Here is a 19,775-nt window from a genome sequence, read left to right as displayed (position 1 = left end):
TTCAGTGCAATCCAAGGTAAAGGTTTCAGGCATCACACATTAGTCAAAGAGTCTGACCAGGAAATCACTCAAATTCTTGGATGATCCCTGTACCATTCTGTTTAAGTATTTTATATGAAAAATGAGCTGTCAAAAATTTTGGTTTTTGTATCTCCTTGTATATATATATATATATATACGCTGATCCAGAAAGTTTAGACAAGCTTTTTGTTAAATTGGTTTGAACTTCAACATTCTCACAAAGTAATTAATTGGATGATTAAAAAAATGACATGAAAGAATGATTCTTTAGCAATTTATAATGGTGAAGGAATCATCCAAAAATATTATCTAGAATTTTCCTCACAAAATCATAATAGAGTACCCCGACAAATTTTTAAAATAAAAAACCCCGTTATCTTACCCTTCAGCAGGTAAAAAAAATGGAAAAAATTAATTTTCGTGAGGGCGTTATGAAGGAGACATGGAGGCGGAATCCCATATGGCGCTTGCATCAAGATCGGCCCAGTAGTTTAGGAGGAGTTCATGTGCCACAAACAAACTTTTCAGCATTTAAGATTTAACGTATTTTGAGAAAATATGGATATAAATCACAAATTTTTATATTTGTGTAAATATAATATGTTTACAAAAATTATTTATTTGAAAAAAATCCTTGCTTTTTGCAGTCGGGGATTTTTATTTGGGTAAATAATAGGGAGTGTTGGTGTGAGAGTGTTGGTATGATGGAGTGTTGGTAATGGTCATTCTTTTCTCAAAGATCGAAAACGCGATCTCGTACTTAAGTCCTTTAGTTGTGTTTAAAGTACTACTACCTTTTTTATGATTTCCCTTTACAGTAAAAAAATCAATTAAATTCGAAAAATGGACATCAGAGACAACGAAAAAATAATATTAAAAAATTAGACCGATAGTCTGATAAAAGCGTGAAAATTAGCTGTGCACATTTTTTTGGGGTGCGGAAAATTGCAATTTTTTGCTTTTTAGGATGACATAAGAAATCGGATTTTGGTTAAAATTGAATTGTCAAAATCAAAATATTGCGGATCTTTATATCCAAGCTTAAGAAATATATACATGTATCTTAATATATAAAGATGAAAAGTCTGTCTGTGTCTGTGGCACATGAGCTCCTCCGAAACGACTGAATCGATCTTGCTGAGATTTGGTATAGGGGTAGAAGGGGTCAATACGAGTTGCAAGCGCTATATGGGATTCCGCCCCCTCCTCCAAAGCGCCCCCACAGAAAAATTATTTTTTTCTCATTTTCTACCTGCTAAAAGGTCAGATAACGCGATTTTTTTATTTTAAAAATTTTTCGGGATACCGTATTATTCATCCCCTACTAATATACCACCCCATATTATAGCTTAAAATGGTGTTTGCTCACACATGATTGGGGGCTCGGATTGACTAATGTAGGTTTAACTTGTAAAAATAAATTACGCGCTTTTCGATTTGCATACTTTTAGGTAATTTTATTAAAATCTCTTACCCCTATTAAACCTTACCTGTGAGGAGTTAAGCCAAAAACACTCAAACAAGACGAATTTTTGATGTTACTCAAATGACAATTACTCAAATAACACGAGCCCTTATTATTTTAGCTGTGATTCTTTCCAAGAAAAGAATAGCACAGCTTCTATGTCCACTTTTAAACTGATTGTAGAAAAGTTGCGTTTTCTTGCCCCTCTTTTGACCGCTTTTCCAAAGTAATATTTCCTCATAAATTATCACGCTTTTAAATCAAATTTACTTAAAATTGAAAGTCGTCCAATTACGTTTAAAATTGGTGTGAGCACGAATTATAGACCCCAAATAAAAAAAAAATTTCCGATTGTCCGACCGGCTGCAGTTTGATGCTCAATTATAAGAGAACAGTAACGAATGTGAGTGGGTACACTTTGGTCGAAATTTTTCTGTTAGAATTATATTTAGAGTAGAGGTCTTATGTTGTTGTTGGAGCCCTTGAGACCTTTCCAACGATACTTCCTTTAGGGCGTCAAGGATGCGTGTCAATCCGAGAAAAAAGCAATTTTTACAAGAGCTTTCGGCGAATCACCTCACCTTCTTCTGTGGTCAATTTTTATATACATTCGAATTCCGTCAGTTTCTTTTAGGCAGTTTTTCTCGAGTTTTTTAAGAGCACAGAACATAAACACTCTCATTTCTTTTTTAAATCGGCGGATAAATATAGTCACAAGTAGGGTAAATAAAGTCAATGGAATTTTCCGATATTTCCAAGGATTTTCTATTTGAGAGATTGACCTTAGATCTACCTAAGAGAGATTGATAATACTTGATAGCTAAACTAATATTTTAGGCTTTTTCCAAACCCTTTAGTAACTTTAATAGCCCTGCCTTCCCCTATAGAAAAATCATAAAAAGTTAGTGAAAAATACACCTTGGAAACATTTTCAACATTAACCCAGCTAGGGAGAAAAAAATAATCGGATTGAAAAATCGCTAAAAGAAAAGTGTTGGAAAACAATTTTTCTGAATACACAAAAGTTTGGGAAATGGGACCAAAATTTTGTTTATTTATTTTTTACTCCTAAACTATTGCTTGGATAATCACTAAATTAAAGTTAATTATTAAAGATTGGTAGGGCTTTCCACTATCATTTTTTTCACATTTTTCCGAACTAGGGGAGGGCGGGGCTAATAAAGTCACTTAAGGGTTTGGAAAAAGCTTAAAATATCATATTTCCTAGCTAGATAGAACAAAATGATCTGAGAAAGAGTTGTAGGGCAAGAAATATCCTAAAGAATTGAGCTATACATTTTGCTTTATCTGTTTGGGAAATATGATATTTTGAGCTTTTTCTAAACCCTTAAGTGACTTTTTTAACCCCGCTCTCCCCTATAATTTGGGAGAAAATGTGAAAATTTTTTACTGACTTTTTTTTATCGCGTTTTATTCCTATCTGATATTTTGCATTCCATTCTTCCTAAAGAATAATTTTTCCCCAGTTACCCATACGAACTGTCATAACTAGTTGACTCATTATTCATTGCTTTTTCAGTTTCCGTACAGCTGTTGCAATCATATTATTTCAACATTTTTGCTATAATGTACTCTAATAAAAAGTTTATAATGTAACAAAATTGAATTAAGCATTCCAGGAGAAAAAAAATTAAAAAGAACGAGAAGAGTCTTCTTTGTCGTTTTGTATTTAATCATTTCAGAATTGAGAGGATATAAGATTTTGGTAGTGATTTTTTTTAATTAGGTTTTGTTATTTACATATATGCGTTGCGTATTATTGTGCGCAAGTGGAATTCCCATAAGTGTTTTTTTTTATTAATTTATATACCAAATGTTGCACCATGTGCGGAAAGTGGTAAACGGATAATACCATTTATGTTCAGCAATTTGACCTTTCTGTAGGTAGAAAATGGGAAAATATCAAATCTCCATATGGGGACACTATGAAGGGGTGAGGGGGGAGGGGCAGAATCTTATATAGCGCTCGCTTGTAATTCGTATTGATCCCCACACCCCCATACCAAATTTCATCAAGATCGGCCCAGCCGTTTCGGAGAAGTTCATGTGCCACAAACATGCAAACTTTTCAGCTTTAAATATTAAGATATTTTTTAATTAAATTATGATTCATTACCGCCCTTTGGCAGGTAATAATTTCTTTGCGAGATTTCTTAATATTAAAATATACAATAGATAACTCAAAAAAAAAGTACTTGGGTGTATCTGTCAAATTCTGTGAATACTTACACAGGGAAAATTTTGAGTTTTCCAGTAAAACACTGATATTAAAAAGTATAACTTGGGGCATAAAAGTATTGCTTTTTTGACATAAATTTTAAATTTTCTTTTAAAAATATTTTTCCCTGCTCAATATAACTACATATTCTAAATGGATGGAAACCGTAAGAATAAAAAAAGTATAACTATTACTTACAATTTAGGATGTTTAGTTACCCGATATTACTAATATTTTATCACTGAAAAAAGCATCTCATTCTTAAATAAATCATTCTTATCTCATTCCTTAATAAATTAAGGAACAAAAAAAACATAATATACCCATTTTACCCCATGGTTGGGAAAAAGGGTATATGTGTACGAGTTCAGAAAATGGTCTGAAAATGTATTTTTCCGTTGTGACAGAAAAAAAATCGTCTGACACAATGTTGAAGTCAGGAAAATTTCTTATAAGATAGACTTTATGGTAAAACTCAAGGAATTTAGGAACAATTAATTAATTGAGCACCGAAGTTGGTAAAACTCCAAAATGTTGGTTGAGAAACCTGCCAGGTTGTTTTCTTGTTGTGTAGTATGGGTTTGGGGGGTTTAAATGAGAGTTAATTACCCGCAGCCGGGAGTTCTGCCCAGGGTTTTGGGATAGATCACCGACAGTGAGTCATGGTCATTCCGTCCTATTGAGATCCCGAAAAGAAACCTACATTTTCATTCACACGATACGAATGTCCGGAACAAGTCTAACGGTCGGAGAAGTCTACCCCACGCAGGTCCAGAGGGGATCCGGTGTCGGCGGAACACCGGAAAGATCATCCTATCGCTTTGGAGGATAACCAAGAGACTGGCTTTCGGGAGTTCTGGAAACGGATTACACTCGGATTACTAAAACTCAGAAAACTTGAGCCTATATGATCTGTCACTAACTTATTGGAAGTCCGGATAATTTACGAGCGGGCTATTTAATTAAAGTAATGTAAAAATCAGTAAAAGTTGTTGAAACCATTTTGCTAATTAAGAAGATGAGTATAATTATTAAAAATGCATTTAAATAAACTAATAACATTATATATAGTACATTTTGGGAACTGGCGAACATTCACGACGCATCGCAATCGTGTCCCTGATTCTGGGATTGGACCAATGTTCATCTGTGTGGGAGGGTCACATCTGAAGACTGAAAATTTTGGGGGGTGTTCTGGGCTCCGACTACCACAATAGGCCTCTTTTGGTCGCAGTGGTCAGATGACGATATACGTTGTCGCCTCAAAAAATCTGAATCTGGGCTCCGACAGGTCGACCGGGCTCAGTTCACTCTTGGACCTTCCCTACTGAACCCATTGTAATTATGCGGCACGATATCATTTTGAAAGAGCCTAACTTTCAAATAAGGGTGAGTTTTTTTTTTCTAAATAAATAATCATAAAATATACAAGTTCTCCTTATTACCGGAAAACCCTTATAAAGGTTCACCTATCTATCTATCTTTTTTTCTTTGGGGTTTCTTCTGAATTAACAAGAACTGTCGTACATATTTGTAAATTTACTTTATATGTACATACCAAACCCTCATGGCAATGCGAAGGTTAACGAGTTATGCGAGTTAGAGATGCAAACGTAATTAAATAATTCTCATAACCTACGTTAACCTTCGCATTGCCATGAGGGTTTGGTATGTACATATAAAGTAAATTTACAAATATGTACGACAGTTCTTGTTAATTCAGAAGAAACCCCAAAGAATATCTACAAAGATGTTACAAAGATCAGAAGCTAAAGTTTGAAGTTAAAATACTTGGTATGCTACGATTTTGGATGATTTCGTCAAACAATAGTTTAAGGCATCCGAAAAGAAGACCTACAATACAATAAATGGTAATTGTAGATATTATGCATGGTAAAAATTGAATTCGGCAGGCGCAAGAAATAATGTGAGTTCAGAAAATTTTTATAATTTTCTACACTCTGCCCCTTTCGGAAGGGAGTTGCAAAATAGATTTAAAATATAATATTAGACATTTAACATAGCTTTCATTTTAAACTAAATCAACTCGACATATGACATACTAATTCTTTATATGCTGTGTTCACCTTAATCGTGGATTTTTCTTATCTGTTTTCATTTCACTAGGTGATAAGGCCTATCAAAGAATTTAAATTTTTTCCCCTGATATAATTTTTGAAGAAGAGATTTGATTTTAGTTTAATGGTTTTTTTAAGTCAGTATCATTTTTTATATTGTTCATGATTCTTTTTTTTTGGAATACCAAGTAAAAATTGATTGAGAGAAATTAAACAAAATGACTATTCTGGTGCCAGCAAAGCAAATCATTTATATATGCAGTATCTATATAATTTTTATAGATTGTAACTTTTCGTGATTCAAGGTGTGCTGTTGATCGTGTTTCTTCGTCAAATACATATAAAACGTAAAGTGGAGTTCGTGTGGGGAAAAAAGACAGCTCCAAACCAGGCCTGAATGTATTGAGAATTGCGATCTGTGGAAACTTTCGAAACTTGTTTTGTGATCTAAAGACACACTCACGAGTTGGACGTTGACGAGAGTAGTTGAAAAATATTAACGCGTATCTAATACAGATATTCTATGTTAAAAAATAATAATAAATAGACAAAAAATCTTTCTTGGATAGTAGATAATTCAGTGTTAAGAATTTTCTCCAACGTAATATAGACAGTGGGAAATCACAAGTGTCCAAAAAGTGCCTAAAGAAGAGTGTTGAAAGAAAAGAAGACATATGTGACACTTTTCAAAGTCTCTAACTTCCATTTTTTACTTCATACTTGTGCTGGGGTGTGAGAAGAAAATAATTTCAACTGTATAATAAAAAATAAACAGAGAATATATCCAAAAAAAAGTCGACCCGGCACATCCAATTACGATGATCTCTGAAAGGATTTACTTTCCTCGCGAAATGGTGAGTTTTAGAAATAATATATAACTACAAATTACGAATCACCCTGTAGAGGAGAATTGTGAATTTTTGCTAAAAGAAAAAAATACACGCATATGTATGTATGTATTGGAAAAGGTATTAAATCGGTGTGACGTCGTCAGAGGTGATCAAGATTGAAATAATTGTTGATGTTCTTTACGTGGAATTAAAAGTTCTCATAGCGATTATTGTGAAATAATATACCTATGTTTTTTAGTAGGTATGTATTGTTGAGATGGCACCTACATATTTCTCTATTTCAAGGAAATGTTTAATCTATAAGGGAAAATAGCTTAAAAGAAAAACGGATGAAATTAAATATGTTTCAACCAATTAGAAGTTCTGAGAAAATACATTAATTGCCTTTTTAATTGAATTTATCAATTCGTGCGTACAATTTTTCGATTTTTATGCTGCAGTCTCGCCAATTATTTGCCTTCCTCCCACTCAAGAAAATGTTTTTTTTTTCTTTTCTCATTTCAATGCATTTTCCGTGTATACTTGCAAAACTTTGACGTAAGAAAAGCAAAAAAAAGTGTTTCTTCTTCCCTACAGACAAAACCAATATATACTTTACTACTAAACATCTTAGAAAGTGCACTCTTCCAAGTAGCACCTCTCTATTGGGTTTCATAAAATAGAAATATTTGTCAGTGCCTATACATTGGGTATTACAATCACATTTATTTATCGTCAATGACACAAAGGAAGCAGGTAAAGTGTACACAAAAATTTTCACATTAACATTTTTGCACTGATTCGTTAATTAAAACAACTTGTTAAGTAAACCCGATAGTTTTCCGTTCAATAATTACGGAAACTTACAAGAAAAATAGTTAGATTTATAAAAGAAAATCTTTTTTTTTTTATAAAATCCAAATAAAAAAAACAATAATATTATAATATTTTAACAAGAATGCAAGATTTTTTTCACTCAATATTTTGCAGAAAACTCCCTGATTTTCCATAATTATTGGACCTAACCTTATTATTATTAATTATTGGACAACCTAACATAGTTGTACCTAAACAAAAAATCTGTCATTCTTTGGAACTCACTAATCAAATTACCACGCATATACAAAGTTCTACGATGTGGGTTAGGAACTTTAATTAATATCAAACGTGTTATGGTTGACACAGCGAATTTTACACTTATGATCTTCTTATATGCAATGCGTTTTGTATAGTTAATTAAAATAGAAATTTTAAATCTTTCCGAACCTCCAGTTTATATATATACTCTTATGGCTAAGAAACAAGAGTTAGTTACAAGCATTATCTAAGGCTAGAAGAGTTCGTAATACCATCGTGTTGTTTATGGTATATTAGTCAGTCTCTAAGCCTGATTGAGTATGAGTATATTGCAAGTGAGGCAGTTATGTGTGTCCATTTCGCCCAGTCAGTAAAATTTCAGTAGAAAATCCTAGATGATGATATTGATTTTGTATAGGGCAAACCGGGGTTAAAAAAGTCACTTAAGGGTTTAGAAATAGCTCAAAATATTATATTAGCCAAATAGATAAAGCTAATTTCTTTAGGAAATTAACTGCCCTATAACTTTCTCAGATCATTTTATTCTATCTAGCAAAGAAACATGATATTTTAGGCTTTTTCCAAACGTTTAATTGACTTTATAACCCCCGTCCTCTCATAAGTCTTTTTATTATTTTACTTAATTACCTCTGAAAGTGGAAAAGGTATATTTTATATTATTTATAGTAATAATTCTATATTATAGTTTTAACTTTAAAAGATTTACTTTTTATTGCGATATTTTACCGTTATTTAAACTATAAGAGAGGTATGTTATTTGAGAAGAGAAATGATGGCAAAGACATATATGCAGTGAATTTCATTATTTGGTGAAATTTTATACATACTGATGAACTAACACCATCAAGCAGTTAGTGTGCTAACTTTCATTTGCACCATCATTCGTGGAACGACCTTCAAGATTGTTTTATAATATTGTGAGTACCATTTCTTCAGCATTCACTTGGGGTTATAAGCTCACTATGCAGCAATGGCAAATGCATAGCGGCCGTACTTACTTGATGTGGATGGCATGCTCTGCACGCCCATTTGAATCACTTTTTTGCAGCACATCAAGGTTCTGTGTCTTTTCTGCAAATCACTGACTTTCTATATTATATTTACTTTTTTTAACTCAATTACTTGGGATTTATTCGCAATGGTATGTCGATGACAAACAGAAAAACATACCAAGGTGACCTACATTTTCCTCTGGTATACGGAAATCTTAATACATAAAGCTGAAAAGTCTGTTTTTCTGTGATACATGAATTCCTTCGAAACGGCAAAATTCGGTATGGGGGTAGAGGTGGTCATTACAAGTTGCAAACGCTATGTGAGATTCCGCCCCAACCCTCTCTGCATAGCGCCCCAAAAAATGAATTTTCCCTCATTTTTTTTTTACCTGCGAAGGGTAAGATAACAGGTTCTGTTATTCAGAAGAAGGAACAGATTTGAATAGATATTAATTGTGATAGAACATAATTAAAAAAAAAAATATAATGTAATAGTCAACCTGAGCCCCCAATATTGTGTGAGAAAACTCCATTTTAAGCTATAAAAGGGAGGCATATATTAGTAGGGGGGATGAATAATACGGTACCCCGAAAAATTTTTAAATTAAAAAAAATCCTGTTATTTGACCCTTCAGCAGGTAGAAAATGGGAAAAATCAATTTTTCTGTGGGGGCGCTACAAAGGGGGGAGGGGGCGGAATCCCATATAGCGCTTGCAACTCGTATTGACCCCCTCTAGCCCCATACCAAATTACATCAAGATCGGCCCAGCTGTTTCAGAGGAGTTCATGTGCCACGAACATACAAACAAACGAACGAACGAACATACAAACTTTTCAGCTTTATATATTAGGTAAAATTAAAATTAAAATGGAATGAATGGATATGATATCAACAGAATTATATTTTAGCTTATCAAAAAGCATAAGCAAACATGTAGTACGCTTCCCAATAATGGTTAGACACAATTGGTGTGTTGAACTGTATTTAATATCGTGTTAAAACAATGAGTTTTGGGTTTTTAAAACACCTTTAAATTCATATAGAAATAATCGTTAAAATGGTTAAAATTTTACTTCTTGAAATCTCAAAAATTTATTGGTCGCAGAATATGACATGCTCTACCTTAGCTCAATTTTTCCGAATAAACATCATGACTTCGCTAGAACTAAATCTATTTATATTTTGGTCTATTTATCCATTTTCAATTGACGTCATGAGTACAGTATTTAGAAAGAGTACATACAGAAACCCAATGAATTGGCTATTATCACTGAGATCATTCATTTTCTTTTAGATAAATTACAAAGCTAACCAGATTTTTTTGGCTAAAATAAAAAAAAATGAAAATTAAACAATTTAAAATAAAAAAAGAAGCAACAAAAAGAAGTTTTTTCAAGGTATTTTTTTTAATCATGTACGTACATACATATATATATATATATATATATGTATATATATATACTAAAATGTGTTTAAGAAAATCTCGCGTGAGTAGTATTACTTGTAGAGAAAAAATCAGGAACTTGAAGTTGTAATAAAAATAAAATGTGGTGAGCGACAAAGTAAAGTTGACAACCTTGATATGAATAAAGTTCCAACACTCAAAGATCAAGCTTCGGCGTGCTTACTAACTCACACAGAATGAGAAACGAAGAAGCTAAAAAGAGGTAGGGATTAAAAGAATATCTTCAAGTAATAAAAGTTGCTTTTGAAAAAGAGCAAAACAAGCACACACGGTAAGTCAGATGGAACGAAAAATAGATTCAACTTGGTTTTGCTCCAAGTCAAATACATACATAGCCCCACCTTGTCTTGAGGCGATCGTAACTCTTTTGTAAATTTTTTCTTCCAACATTCTGTATGTAATAAAGTACAAATGTATCTTTACATATAGGTACTCAAAAGAATAGTTTTACATACATATAATTATTTTAACTGCATTGATGTTTTTTAACATATTTATTCTTAAAATAATAATATAATTATTTATTCTGTGTCCAAACAAAACGTTTAAATAAAAGATAATGAAAACAAAAAAGTCTGAATAAGCTAGAACTCTACATTCAATAGTAAAAGATGGAAAAAATATGTTGGATTTTTCATCTTGCCCACATCTTGGTCATTATTTGTTTAAGATATTTCAAGTTCTTTTTTTGGCTGTCTCGACCTTGGATATACAATGAGGCAACATTTGACGTAATTCTACTTAGGTACAATTCTCTTTATTTCTCATTCCACTGACAGATAGTTATATTATTTTTTTTTAAATTAGACATAAAAAAGTAATAAAAATTTATATAAGAGCTAGAAAGCTCCTTATATAACGAGTATATTATGTATTTTAAATTGACATTCTTATGCAAATAATTTAAAAAATAATTTAATGTTTTTGCTGAGAAAAAAGAGTAGGTATACATTTGAAAAAAAAGTTTCACGCAATAATCTTTTAAAAATACTAATGTAGACACTCTTACAATTGCGTGTATTGTTAAATGAAAAACGTAATAATAATCTAACATTGAACTTGATAAAAATATTTTGCTGTAAGAAAATATTCAAGAACAAGTTCAAGAAAATTAGCTGTAACAGTTTAATTCAAAATGCATGTGCCAAAATAATTATGTATTACCTATATAACTATAATTATGTATTAACAACATTGAAGATTACCGCAAAATAATGTAAGATTCTGTAAGGTAAAGAAGTGAATATAATAAAAAAAATTAATATATAAAAGATACATATTAACAAAGAAGCTTAACATAAAGAAAGTTATTCATATTTTGTAAACGGGGATACTGTTTTTCGATTAACTTAATAAATCCCATCTCTTATTAAAAAAAAAAAATTTTACAAGAAAAATAAACAAATGAATAAATTCGTAAGGGCATTCCTATGTTCTTAACACTAAAACTTGTATCTGTAGAATAAACCTTTCATTTCTTTTGTTATTCATTTAGTATTGCAAATCTCAATAAATATACTGATGTATTACGTCAGCAAAGATTACAATATTTAGCTAAAATGTATTTCCCATCTATGTTAGGTATTGTTAAGAAATGATAATTAGAATTGATGGTGAATCTACACAATTAACATTTTCCTCTTTGTTCATTCATCCTCAATTACCATACATATTACAATATAAAAAAATTGAGAGAGATTGATTGATTTGTTGCGAAATAAGTGAGAAAAATTAATGTCATATAACTTCATGAAAAAAACTGTTCGAGAGAATTCACTGGAATTTACCTGACAATAGATGTAAGATGGAGCAAAAAGTTAAAAGCTCAAGGAGTTGATATTTTTTAATAAATCAGGGAGATGCCCAACCCCGAGAAATCAGTACTTTTCGTGAGGCAGCAGGTTCTTCCGATCAAAAGAAGGGATCAGTTTGCACAAGTCCACTTGCAATCGAAAGTACATTTAATTAGCTCTCGATTGATCCCTATCTAATCATCGAAATAACGTTATTAATATAAAAAAAAATTAAAGTGTTGGAAGAGGTTTGTGCTTCTTAGGCTTCTTCCTCGAATTCCCCACTAAGGGATAAAAGATTTAAAAAAAAAAAGAAAATTAAAGAAAAATAAAGCTGTGCACTTCTTAGTTTGCTAAGAAATACATCATGTTCAATTAAAAGATAGTCTCTCACTTAGTACTGTGATAAGTCTGACCCCGTTGTCCTATTAAAGAATCATATCACATCATATAAAATTTGGTTGAATTTTTAACGCTTAAAGTGTTTCGCGTGTAATACATTTACATTAGTTATCTCGCATATTATTGATTCTGCTTGTGTTATATGTAGGTATGTATACAAAAATCTAGATAGTATACACATAAAAGTAAAAATATCGCTTGAATGGTGAGAGACAGAGATACCAAGTTCCATTATTTGAAAAAGCTTTGTTTTGTATATAACTATGTATAGTACATATAAATTACATATATATGTATAGCTATTCCTGTGGATGGAAATGTTTCTTGGGAGCTTTGGAAATCCCCAGCGCGAGAGAGAGGCAAAGCAATTTACATTTTAACGCCAATTGACGTGGTTGGACGGTGCCATAGTGACGCAGTCTATATGCGTATAAAAAATGTGGTAGGGGAGATCTTTCGTGGTACAGTGATCGCGCGATTAACACGTAAGAAATCGCGAGGAAGAAAGACAATAGTGTTTTTTTTAACACGAAGCTATCTGAATTTTTCTGTTCTGATGTTGGTCAATTGACTGTCGCACCTTCGTGATTATAGAATAGATTTAGAAGCATTGTGCAGACATCCATAGAGTTTCCACATTGGATTGTACTGTAAATACATTTTAGTTGTGTGTCTATTTCTTAAAAATAGGAAAATATTTTTATCTAATTTTAAAAGTAATTAATAAAGCCGTAGAGAAGAACAAAAGTTATTAAGACAGTGCTTTCATAAGTGAAATTAAAAAATATTTTTATATGTAGTGACGTGATTTGTACTAGGTATACTCAAAAGATATTGCAGAAGTAAAAATACAGGGTGGCGGAGCGATATAGTCACGAAATTAAATGCATATAACTTTTTTTTGAATTAAGCGCCCCCCGATTTGGAGTCAGCTCCACCAAAATTGGCATGATAAAACTTGATTATATTTCTGATCATTTGGCGGTGGAATTTTAAAAATATCTTAATTAAAAAAAAAATTATAAGCATTTAATTTCGTGACTATGTCGCTCCGCCACCCTGTACTACATATACACAAAATCTGTGTCTAAAAACAAACACAGCCTAAGTTATATCAAAAAGATCCAATAATTTCGATTTTGATGTTTTTCAGGGTATAAATTGAGAATTTCATAAGAAGTATGAATATACATACATATGTGCGGTAGCTTAACCCACCAAGGCCGTAAAATCGACTTTCGCAGGTCAAACGTGTGTTTTATTCGCGTCACTTTGAAGTCATTGCTGAAGAATGTTTAATTATAAAAAAATATCGTTCTTTATATCATTATTTTTACCTGTATAATAATCCTATCTTTTTATTTGCCATGACAAGAGCCGTTGTTAAAACTGTATAATACGCCTATGCAATATATGAACAAACATTTGAGATATTTTTTTTCCGGAAAGCTCTGAATTGACGTCAAAGTGGCCCTTTTAATGATTATCATGATAAGAATTGTGTCGCTTCTCATTTTTTTTTCCAACAACCAATGCGTTCATAAAGCAACATTTGGTTATCTTACAGACACCCCAAATAGTCCCAGCTGGTGTATATCCATCCGATACATTTGCCTCATACGCCGATAATTTCGACTTATCTCTCCTACCGTGCGACGGCGAAGTACCACTGAGCCCCGAATCACAAGAATCCTTAGACTACATTCCAACAACCGTTTTTGGTAACGGAGGATTTTTAGGGAAAACATCTTCATCCTCTTGGACATCTGAACCTGTCCAGTACCCATATTTCGGAATTGGCCTTCCTAGTCCTCCGCAGGAGCCCATTTTGGGTGTATTTTCGCCATCTCCAAGTCCTGTGACAGAGAAATCGCAGATAAAGCAGGAATTGTCCCTGTTACCACCGTCTCCGCCGGACTCGTATGGTGTACCGTCGCCATTCTGTGTGAAAGCCGAACCAGTGGAAAGTGACACGGAGGCTTGTATAGATCTGGATTCACTTCTTCAAAAATCTTTGGAAGACTTCGATATACCCAAGAAGAAAGATCATATGCTTTTGCGCGAGTGCCTACAGGATACGACGTTCCAAAAGAAGCACAATCTTAAACCATTGGCACTGGAGTCGTTACTTGGTGGTTGGAGTACACGCGGTGACATCGAACCTGTCATCTCACTTGCTCTCGAGCATGCTCGTCGGGATGTTGAAGCCACCTGTGCTACGCTCAATATTTCTCCGGGTATGTAAGAATGCTTCTCTTAAAATTTTTATCGCAAATTTAATTTGATGAATTTTGGCCGTATCATTCTCTTAAATAATGTTATGTATTAACGCCTAAAGATAAAAGTAACCAAAATTCATTTTAAACAACATTTAAGATATACTGAAACGTATTTTTACAAATAACAGAATATCCAATAGAACAATTTTGATTCGTGCAGCAACTCCTAAAGGTTTATTTCAATGTGAAAATGTATTAACTTAATTTTGGTACAGATAATGCTTATCAGTTTAAATTTACACGTATTGTGCATTTTAATTGTAAATTTTAAGGTAATAAGCATGCTTATCATGAGATAAGATAATTATTTTATATGATTTAGGTTTCGCAATTTCAAAGACCTTAGAATGAAGTGGTGGGGTGTACAAAAAAAAATGTTTCGCAATTAAAATGATAAAATGATGATAATGATAATGATAATGATAATGATATATATATATATATATATATATATATATATATATATATATATATATATATACACTGTAGGAAAGATCTTATAAGAAAGGTTTTTAATATAAATATGTATATATATATATATATGACTATACATATATACACTAAGGTCAAGGGCTAAGAACATTAGAAAAGAAGGTATTTTGTTGTAAATAGAATTTGAACTCTAACCAATATTTGTAATGAGAACAAATGAAAATTGAGAATGAGCACACTCCAAGAATTACGAGTAATTTATGTTGGTGGTACCATAAGAAAAATTCTCTTCTACTCATTCATTTAATTAGCAAGTATTAAACTTTTTTTTGCATAATATATATTCAGTCATCGAGAATTTCCCAATTCGTCATTGAAACCTATACATTATTACGGTACATATGTATGAAAATTATTTATTGAGAATGAATTGAAAGGGAATTTTTGATATTCACAGCTCTGGGATTCTATCTTCAATTATTTTTTAGGCATTGTAAAAAAATAACAAAAGAGCTAATAAAAAGGTTTTCTTTTACTAAACAATTTTAGATCCTCAACAGTGGACAAGTGAGCAAGTGCAGGCATGGCTTAAGCTAACGATTGATCAATTTAAATTGGCAGCAGTTAAAGACATTGAAACGCTCTTCATGGAGGATGGTCCAGGGCTTTTTCAGATGTCTGAAGAAGAGTTTGTTAGGAGAGCACCACAGGTACCTACAGATTAGTATTCATGTGTATATGTGCATATGTATTAATGTAAAGTTCACAATTGTGTGAGTCTAATTGAATATGTATTGACAAGTGGATGAAACTCGAATAGCTGACCGCGTTGACGTCATGCAAAAGATTCATTTGCATTGAGATCGATGCTAACAAAAAGAAAGTAGGCTGTCACTTTCACCAGCATACCACACTCGGCCTCTTCAGTGCTATTTTCTTATTCTGCTTGTAGTACACATGTACATACTTATATGTATGGCATTATTGTTTATTAAACCCATTAGTTCTCTCCCCGAATTCCCCATATAATTTTGAAAATATTTTTAAATAGCCAAAAAGGATACGTTTCCTAGATCTCAGAAATAATATTGTATAATTTTTCGGACTTGTCGTTCTCGACGAGATATTTAACTCCCGAAAAAAAAACTTTTTTTGGACCTTTAACGGATGTCATGGAAATGATCATGTCTAATTACAGATTTTTTAAAAATATTTCTTTGATATTCCCCTTTTAGGTTGGTGGTACTCTATATGCTCAACTTGAAATTTGGAAAGCAGCATGTGGAGATAGCCCTCAAATAGCACCATCCACCAGTGCCAGCAGTAATCTTGCTTGGAGCCCCGAAGGCAGTCATGAAGAGCCGACTGATGGTAAATTTATCAAAATGCTTCATTTATTAAATATATTATACATAAGACATAAATGTTACATTTGAATTCATTTTACGTTATCTCGGATTAATTCTGGTCAGAGATTATCAAAAATGTCTCGCTCTTTGCCCCATGAATATTTCTTTATAATGAAAGTAATTTTTTCGCAAGACAAGTAAAGATATTTTTTTAGTTATATACCTCGTGTTTAGCTTTATGAGTGAAAACTATTTTTTGAGGTCTATATTTCTTAAATTTTCAGTAAATAAAAAAAATTACGTCTATACGGAAGTATTATGAAGCTTCTAGTTGAGTTATCTTTTCGCGGGATGATCGATTTCATATTTTATTCTCTATTTTATAGTTTTGTTGATTGATCAATTTTTTGGTGCAAAAATATCTATGTAGATATTTTAATATGTTATTTTATGACAGCATTTTTGCATAAAAAACTAACTCATTGCAATTTATTATTTTTTTGTTTTCTTCTATCTTTGGGATAAATGCAACTATGTATGTTATATACCTATACAGGAATTTAATTTTCATGATACCTCAGACATAATGATACTATCATCATAATACTATCATTTGATGGGTACTTATTTTTGTGCAATTCATTATAAGAATATATAACATATAACATTTATAAAACAAAATTGCGGTATATTTCATGAATCATTTAAGAAAGTTGCGTAATTTTGCGGTATTTCCGTACATTTTTGCATACATGACTAACCAACTTTCACTCATGGTACATACATTGTTTTTTTTTTAATATTCACAGACGAAGACGAAGAAATGCCCATGGTTTCATCTGAGGGCACACCGGGACAAAAAACAGGGCGACACGGAAGTTCTCACATCCATCTATGGCAATTTTTAAAGGAATTGCTCGGATCTCCACAGAAACATGGTACGGCTATACGTTGGTTAGACCGAAGTAAAGGAGTATTTAAGATTGAGGATTCTGTGCGAGTGGCTAAACTCTGGGGTCAGCGTAAGAATCGTCCAGCAATGAATTACGACAAACTCTCGCGATCCATTAGGCAGTATTATAAGAAAGGTATAATGAAAAAAACTGAGCGGTCCCAAAGGCTCGTTTATCAATTCTGTCATCCATATTGCCTCTAAAGCACATGATGCCTTAAAAATTTCATTATCTATTTATTCCGTAAATTATTTTTCATTATTATTTTCTGTAATTGTCATTAGAGTGTCATTATATAGATATAGGAATTTAGTTTTTAAAGCTTGACGTGTGAGAAAGAGGTTGAAAAATCACAATGAGTCTCTTGTAAATTACTATTTTAGACATAATTTCATAACTAGAAGCTCTCTTCTGTATTGCCATGGTTTAATTGCAATATGATGAGATGCAATTGTTAAGAGAAAATAATACCCTAATCAATCCTTCATTTCTTCCAAGAAATTTTTATAGAGAAGAAAAGGATATGATTTGATTTCTACTCATTCTTTCATGTAAGATTTATTCAGGGGCATGCCCAACCCCGAGAAATCAGTACTTTTAGTGAGGCAGCAGGTTCTTCCGATCAAAATAAGGGATCAATTTGCACAATTCCACTTGCAATCGAAAGTACATTTAATTAGCTCTCGATTGATCCCTATCTCATCATCGAAATAACATTATTGATATAAAAAAAGTTAAAGTGTTTCTCGGGAATCGGTCGAGATTGAGCGAGATTCGAGAATTCCTCATACATTTTTGTCAACAAAAAGTGACTTTGCCTCACAGAAAAAGAGGTTATACCATCCCCTTGGATTTATTTTTAAGGTGATTGAATGGTCGACCAATAAGTATATATTTTTTTTTAAGTGTAGTACCTTGATTAAGGTAAAATGAAGGTAATTTGCTTAAAAATTTTCATTTGTATTTTTTACAAAAAAAAGTAATTTTTTTTAATAATATAAGAATGTCACAGAAAGAAGTGGGAAGGTAATTTCCCCTTCTAGTATATAGTTATATGCATATATCTCATAAAACTTTGCAATTTAAATTAGTATTTAGTTAATAACATCCATTTGATTATTGGTTTACCGACAATTTTTATATTCGGTTGAGATTTAATGTACATCTCGTCTTAGGGAGGATTAACATTTCATTTCCTGAATTAAATGTCGGTAATTTTGGTCCCATATATCTATGATATATTCATACTAGTAAGTTCTATGAACAAAAGTTTTATCGCGAAAAAATTATATATTGTTAAAATGTAATATAGAAATTATATATTTTTAAGATATTTTGGTGTTTACTACGTAGCGGAACACCAACTAATTTGTAATTATTTGATTGTGTAAAATAAAATTAAAAAGTCTCGTGTATTATCAGTTAATTAAAATTATGACGATCGTGTGTCTTATTCAGTAACCAAGATATCCTTGAAATCGTTGAAATTTCAGAACAAGTTCTTGAAATTTCAAAGATTTCTTGGTTGCTAAATAGGACTTCATATTTATAATATAGTACGTAATATGTGCAGGTGTTTAATTAATCAATTTAAAAGATTTATAAACCTAATCAATATTATTTTAAGGCGCTTTAAACATGCATAGTATAAAAAAAAACTTATTTTACCCTTGAAAAGTTTCATTGAAGAATATGAGCTCATTCTTCAATCAAATTTTTCATTATTTATATTTAAAGAGAATCAACTATTTTTAATTTTTTTCTTTTTAGAATTTAATTCAAATATAGTTAAAAAAATATATATATACCTACTATAAAATTTATTAGGTACATGAAAATAAAAATGGTTTTGGGATGATAACTGATAACTCAAATATTTATCGATTTTTAAATAAATATTACATATGTTAAACAGTTTATTTTATGTTATATTTGTAAGATTACGATTTAAGATTTGTAAGTAAGATTTGTAAGTATTTTCACATAGATATGTGAAAATACTTCTTTTAAAAAATTATTTTAACTTCTATAATATTTAGTTTTAATGTCTTATACAAAACATTAACAAAATGTAATATACAAAAGAATTAGAAAATAAAGAAACTAACACAGAATTAAAGTCTTTATATATAGGTAAGCCTAAAAGTTTTATTAATTCAATGTGAAGGTAAGTTGTAAAAATTATTTTTTGGTCTTTTTACACTCATGGATAGAAAACTCCAGAATTCAAAAGCCGAAAAAGATTAAATAAAGAAAGGATACCATTTCTTATTGTATGAGTCATTTTAGAAATCTTCTTCTTCTTCTGCACTTTAAATTTGTACGGCTGTTGGATTCCTTCCGGATCCATATAGCCAAATTACTCCATGTTTTT

The 19,775-nt window shown here is 31.6% G+C and overlaps 1 protein-coding gene across 1 annotated transcript; it reads left to right on the top strand.

The window, feature by feature from the left end:
* Window positions 1–6,258: 6,258 nt before the first annotated feature.
* LOC129796591 (DNA-binding protein D-ETS-4) lies at window positions 6,259–19,515 on the top strand. Its single transcript, XM_055838668.1, has 5 exons — window positions 6,259–6,657; window positions 13,956–14,625; window positions 15,649–15,809; window positions 16,335–16,470; window positions 17,258–19,515. The coding sequence occupies exons 1-5, from the start codon at window positions 6,622–6,624 to the stop codon at window positions 17,602–17,604; spliced, it is 1,350 nt and encodes a 449-aa protein (XP_055694643.1). The 5' UTR covers window positions 6,259–6,621; the 3' UTR covers window positions 17,605–19,515.
* Window positions 19,516–19,775: the final 260 nt, after the last annotated feature.

Source organism: Lutzomyia longipalpis, chromosome 4 (genome assembly GCF_024334085.1).
Source record: "Lutzomyia longipalpis isolate SR_M1_2022 chromosome 4, ASM2433408v1".
In the NCBI taxonomy this organism is placed as follows: Eukaryota; Metazoa; Arthropoda; class Insecta; order Diptera; family Psychodidae; genus Lutzomyia; species Lutzomyia longipalpis.
Note: the sequence above shows the minus strand (reverse complement) of the source record. Positions and strands in the feature narration are given on the sequence as shown.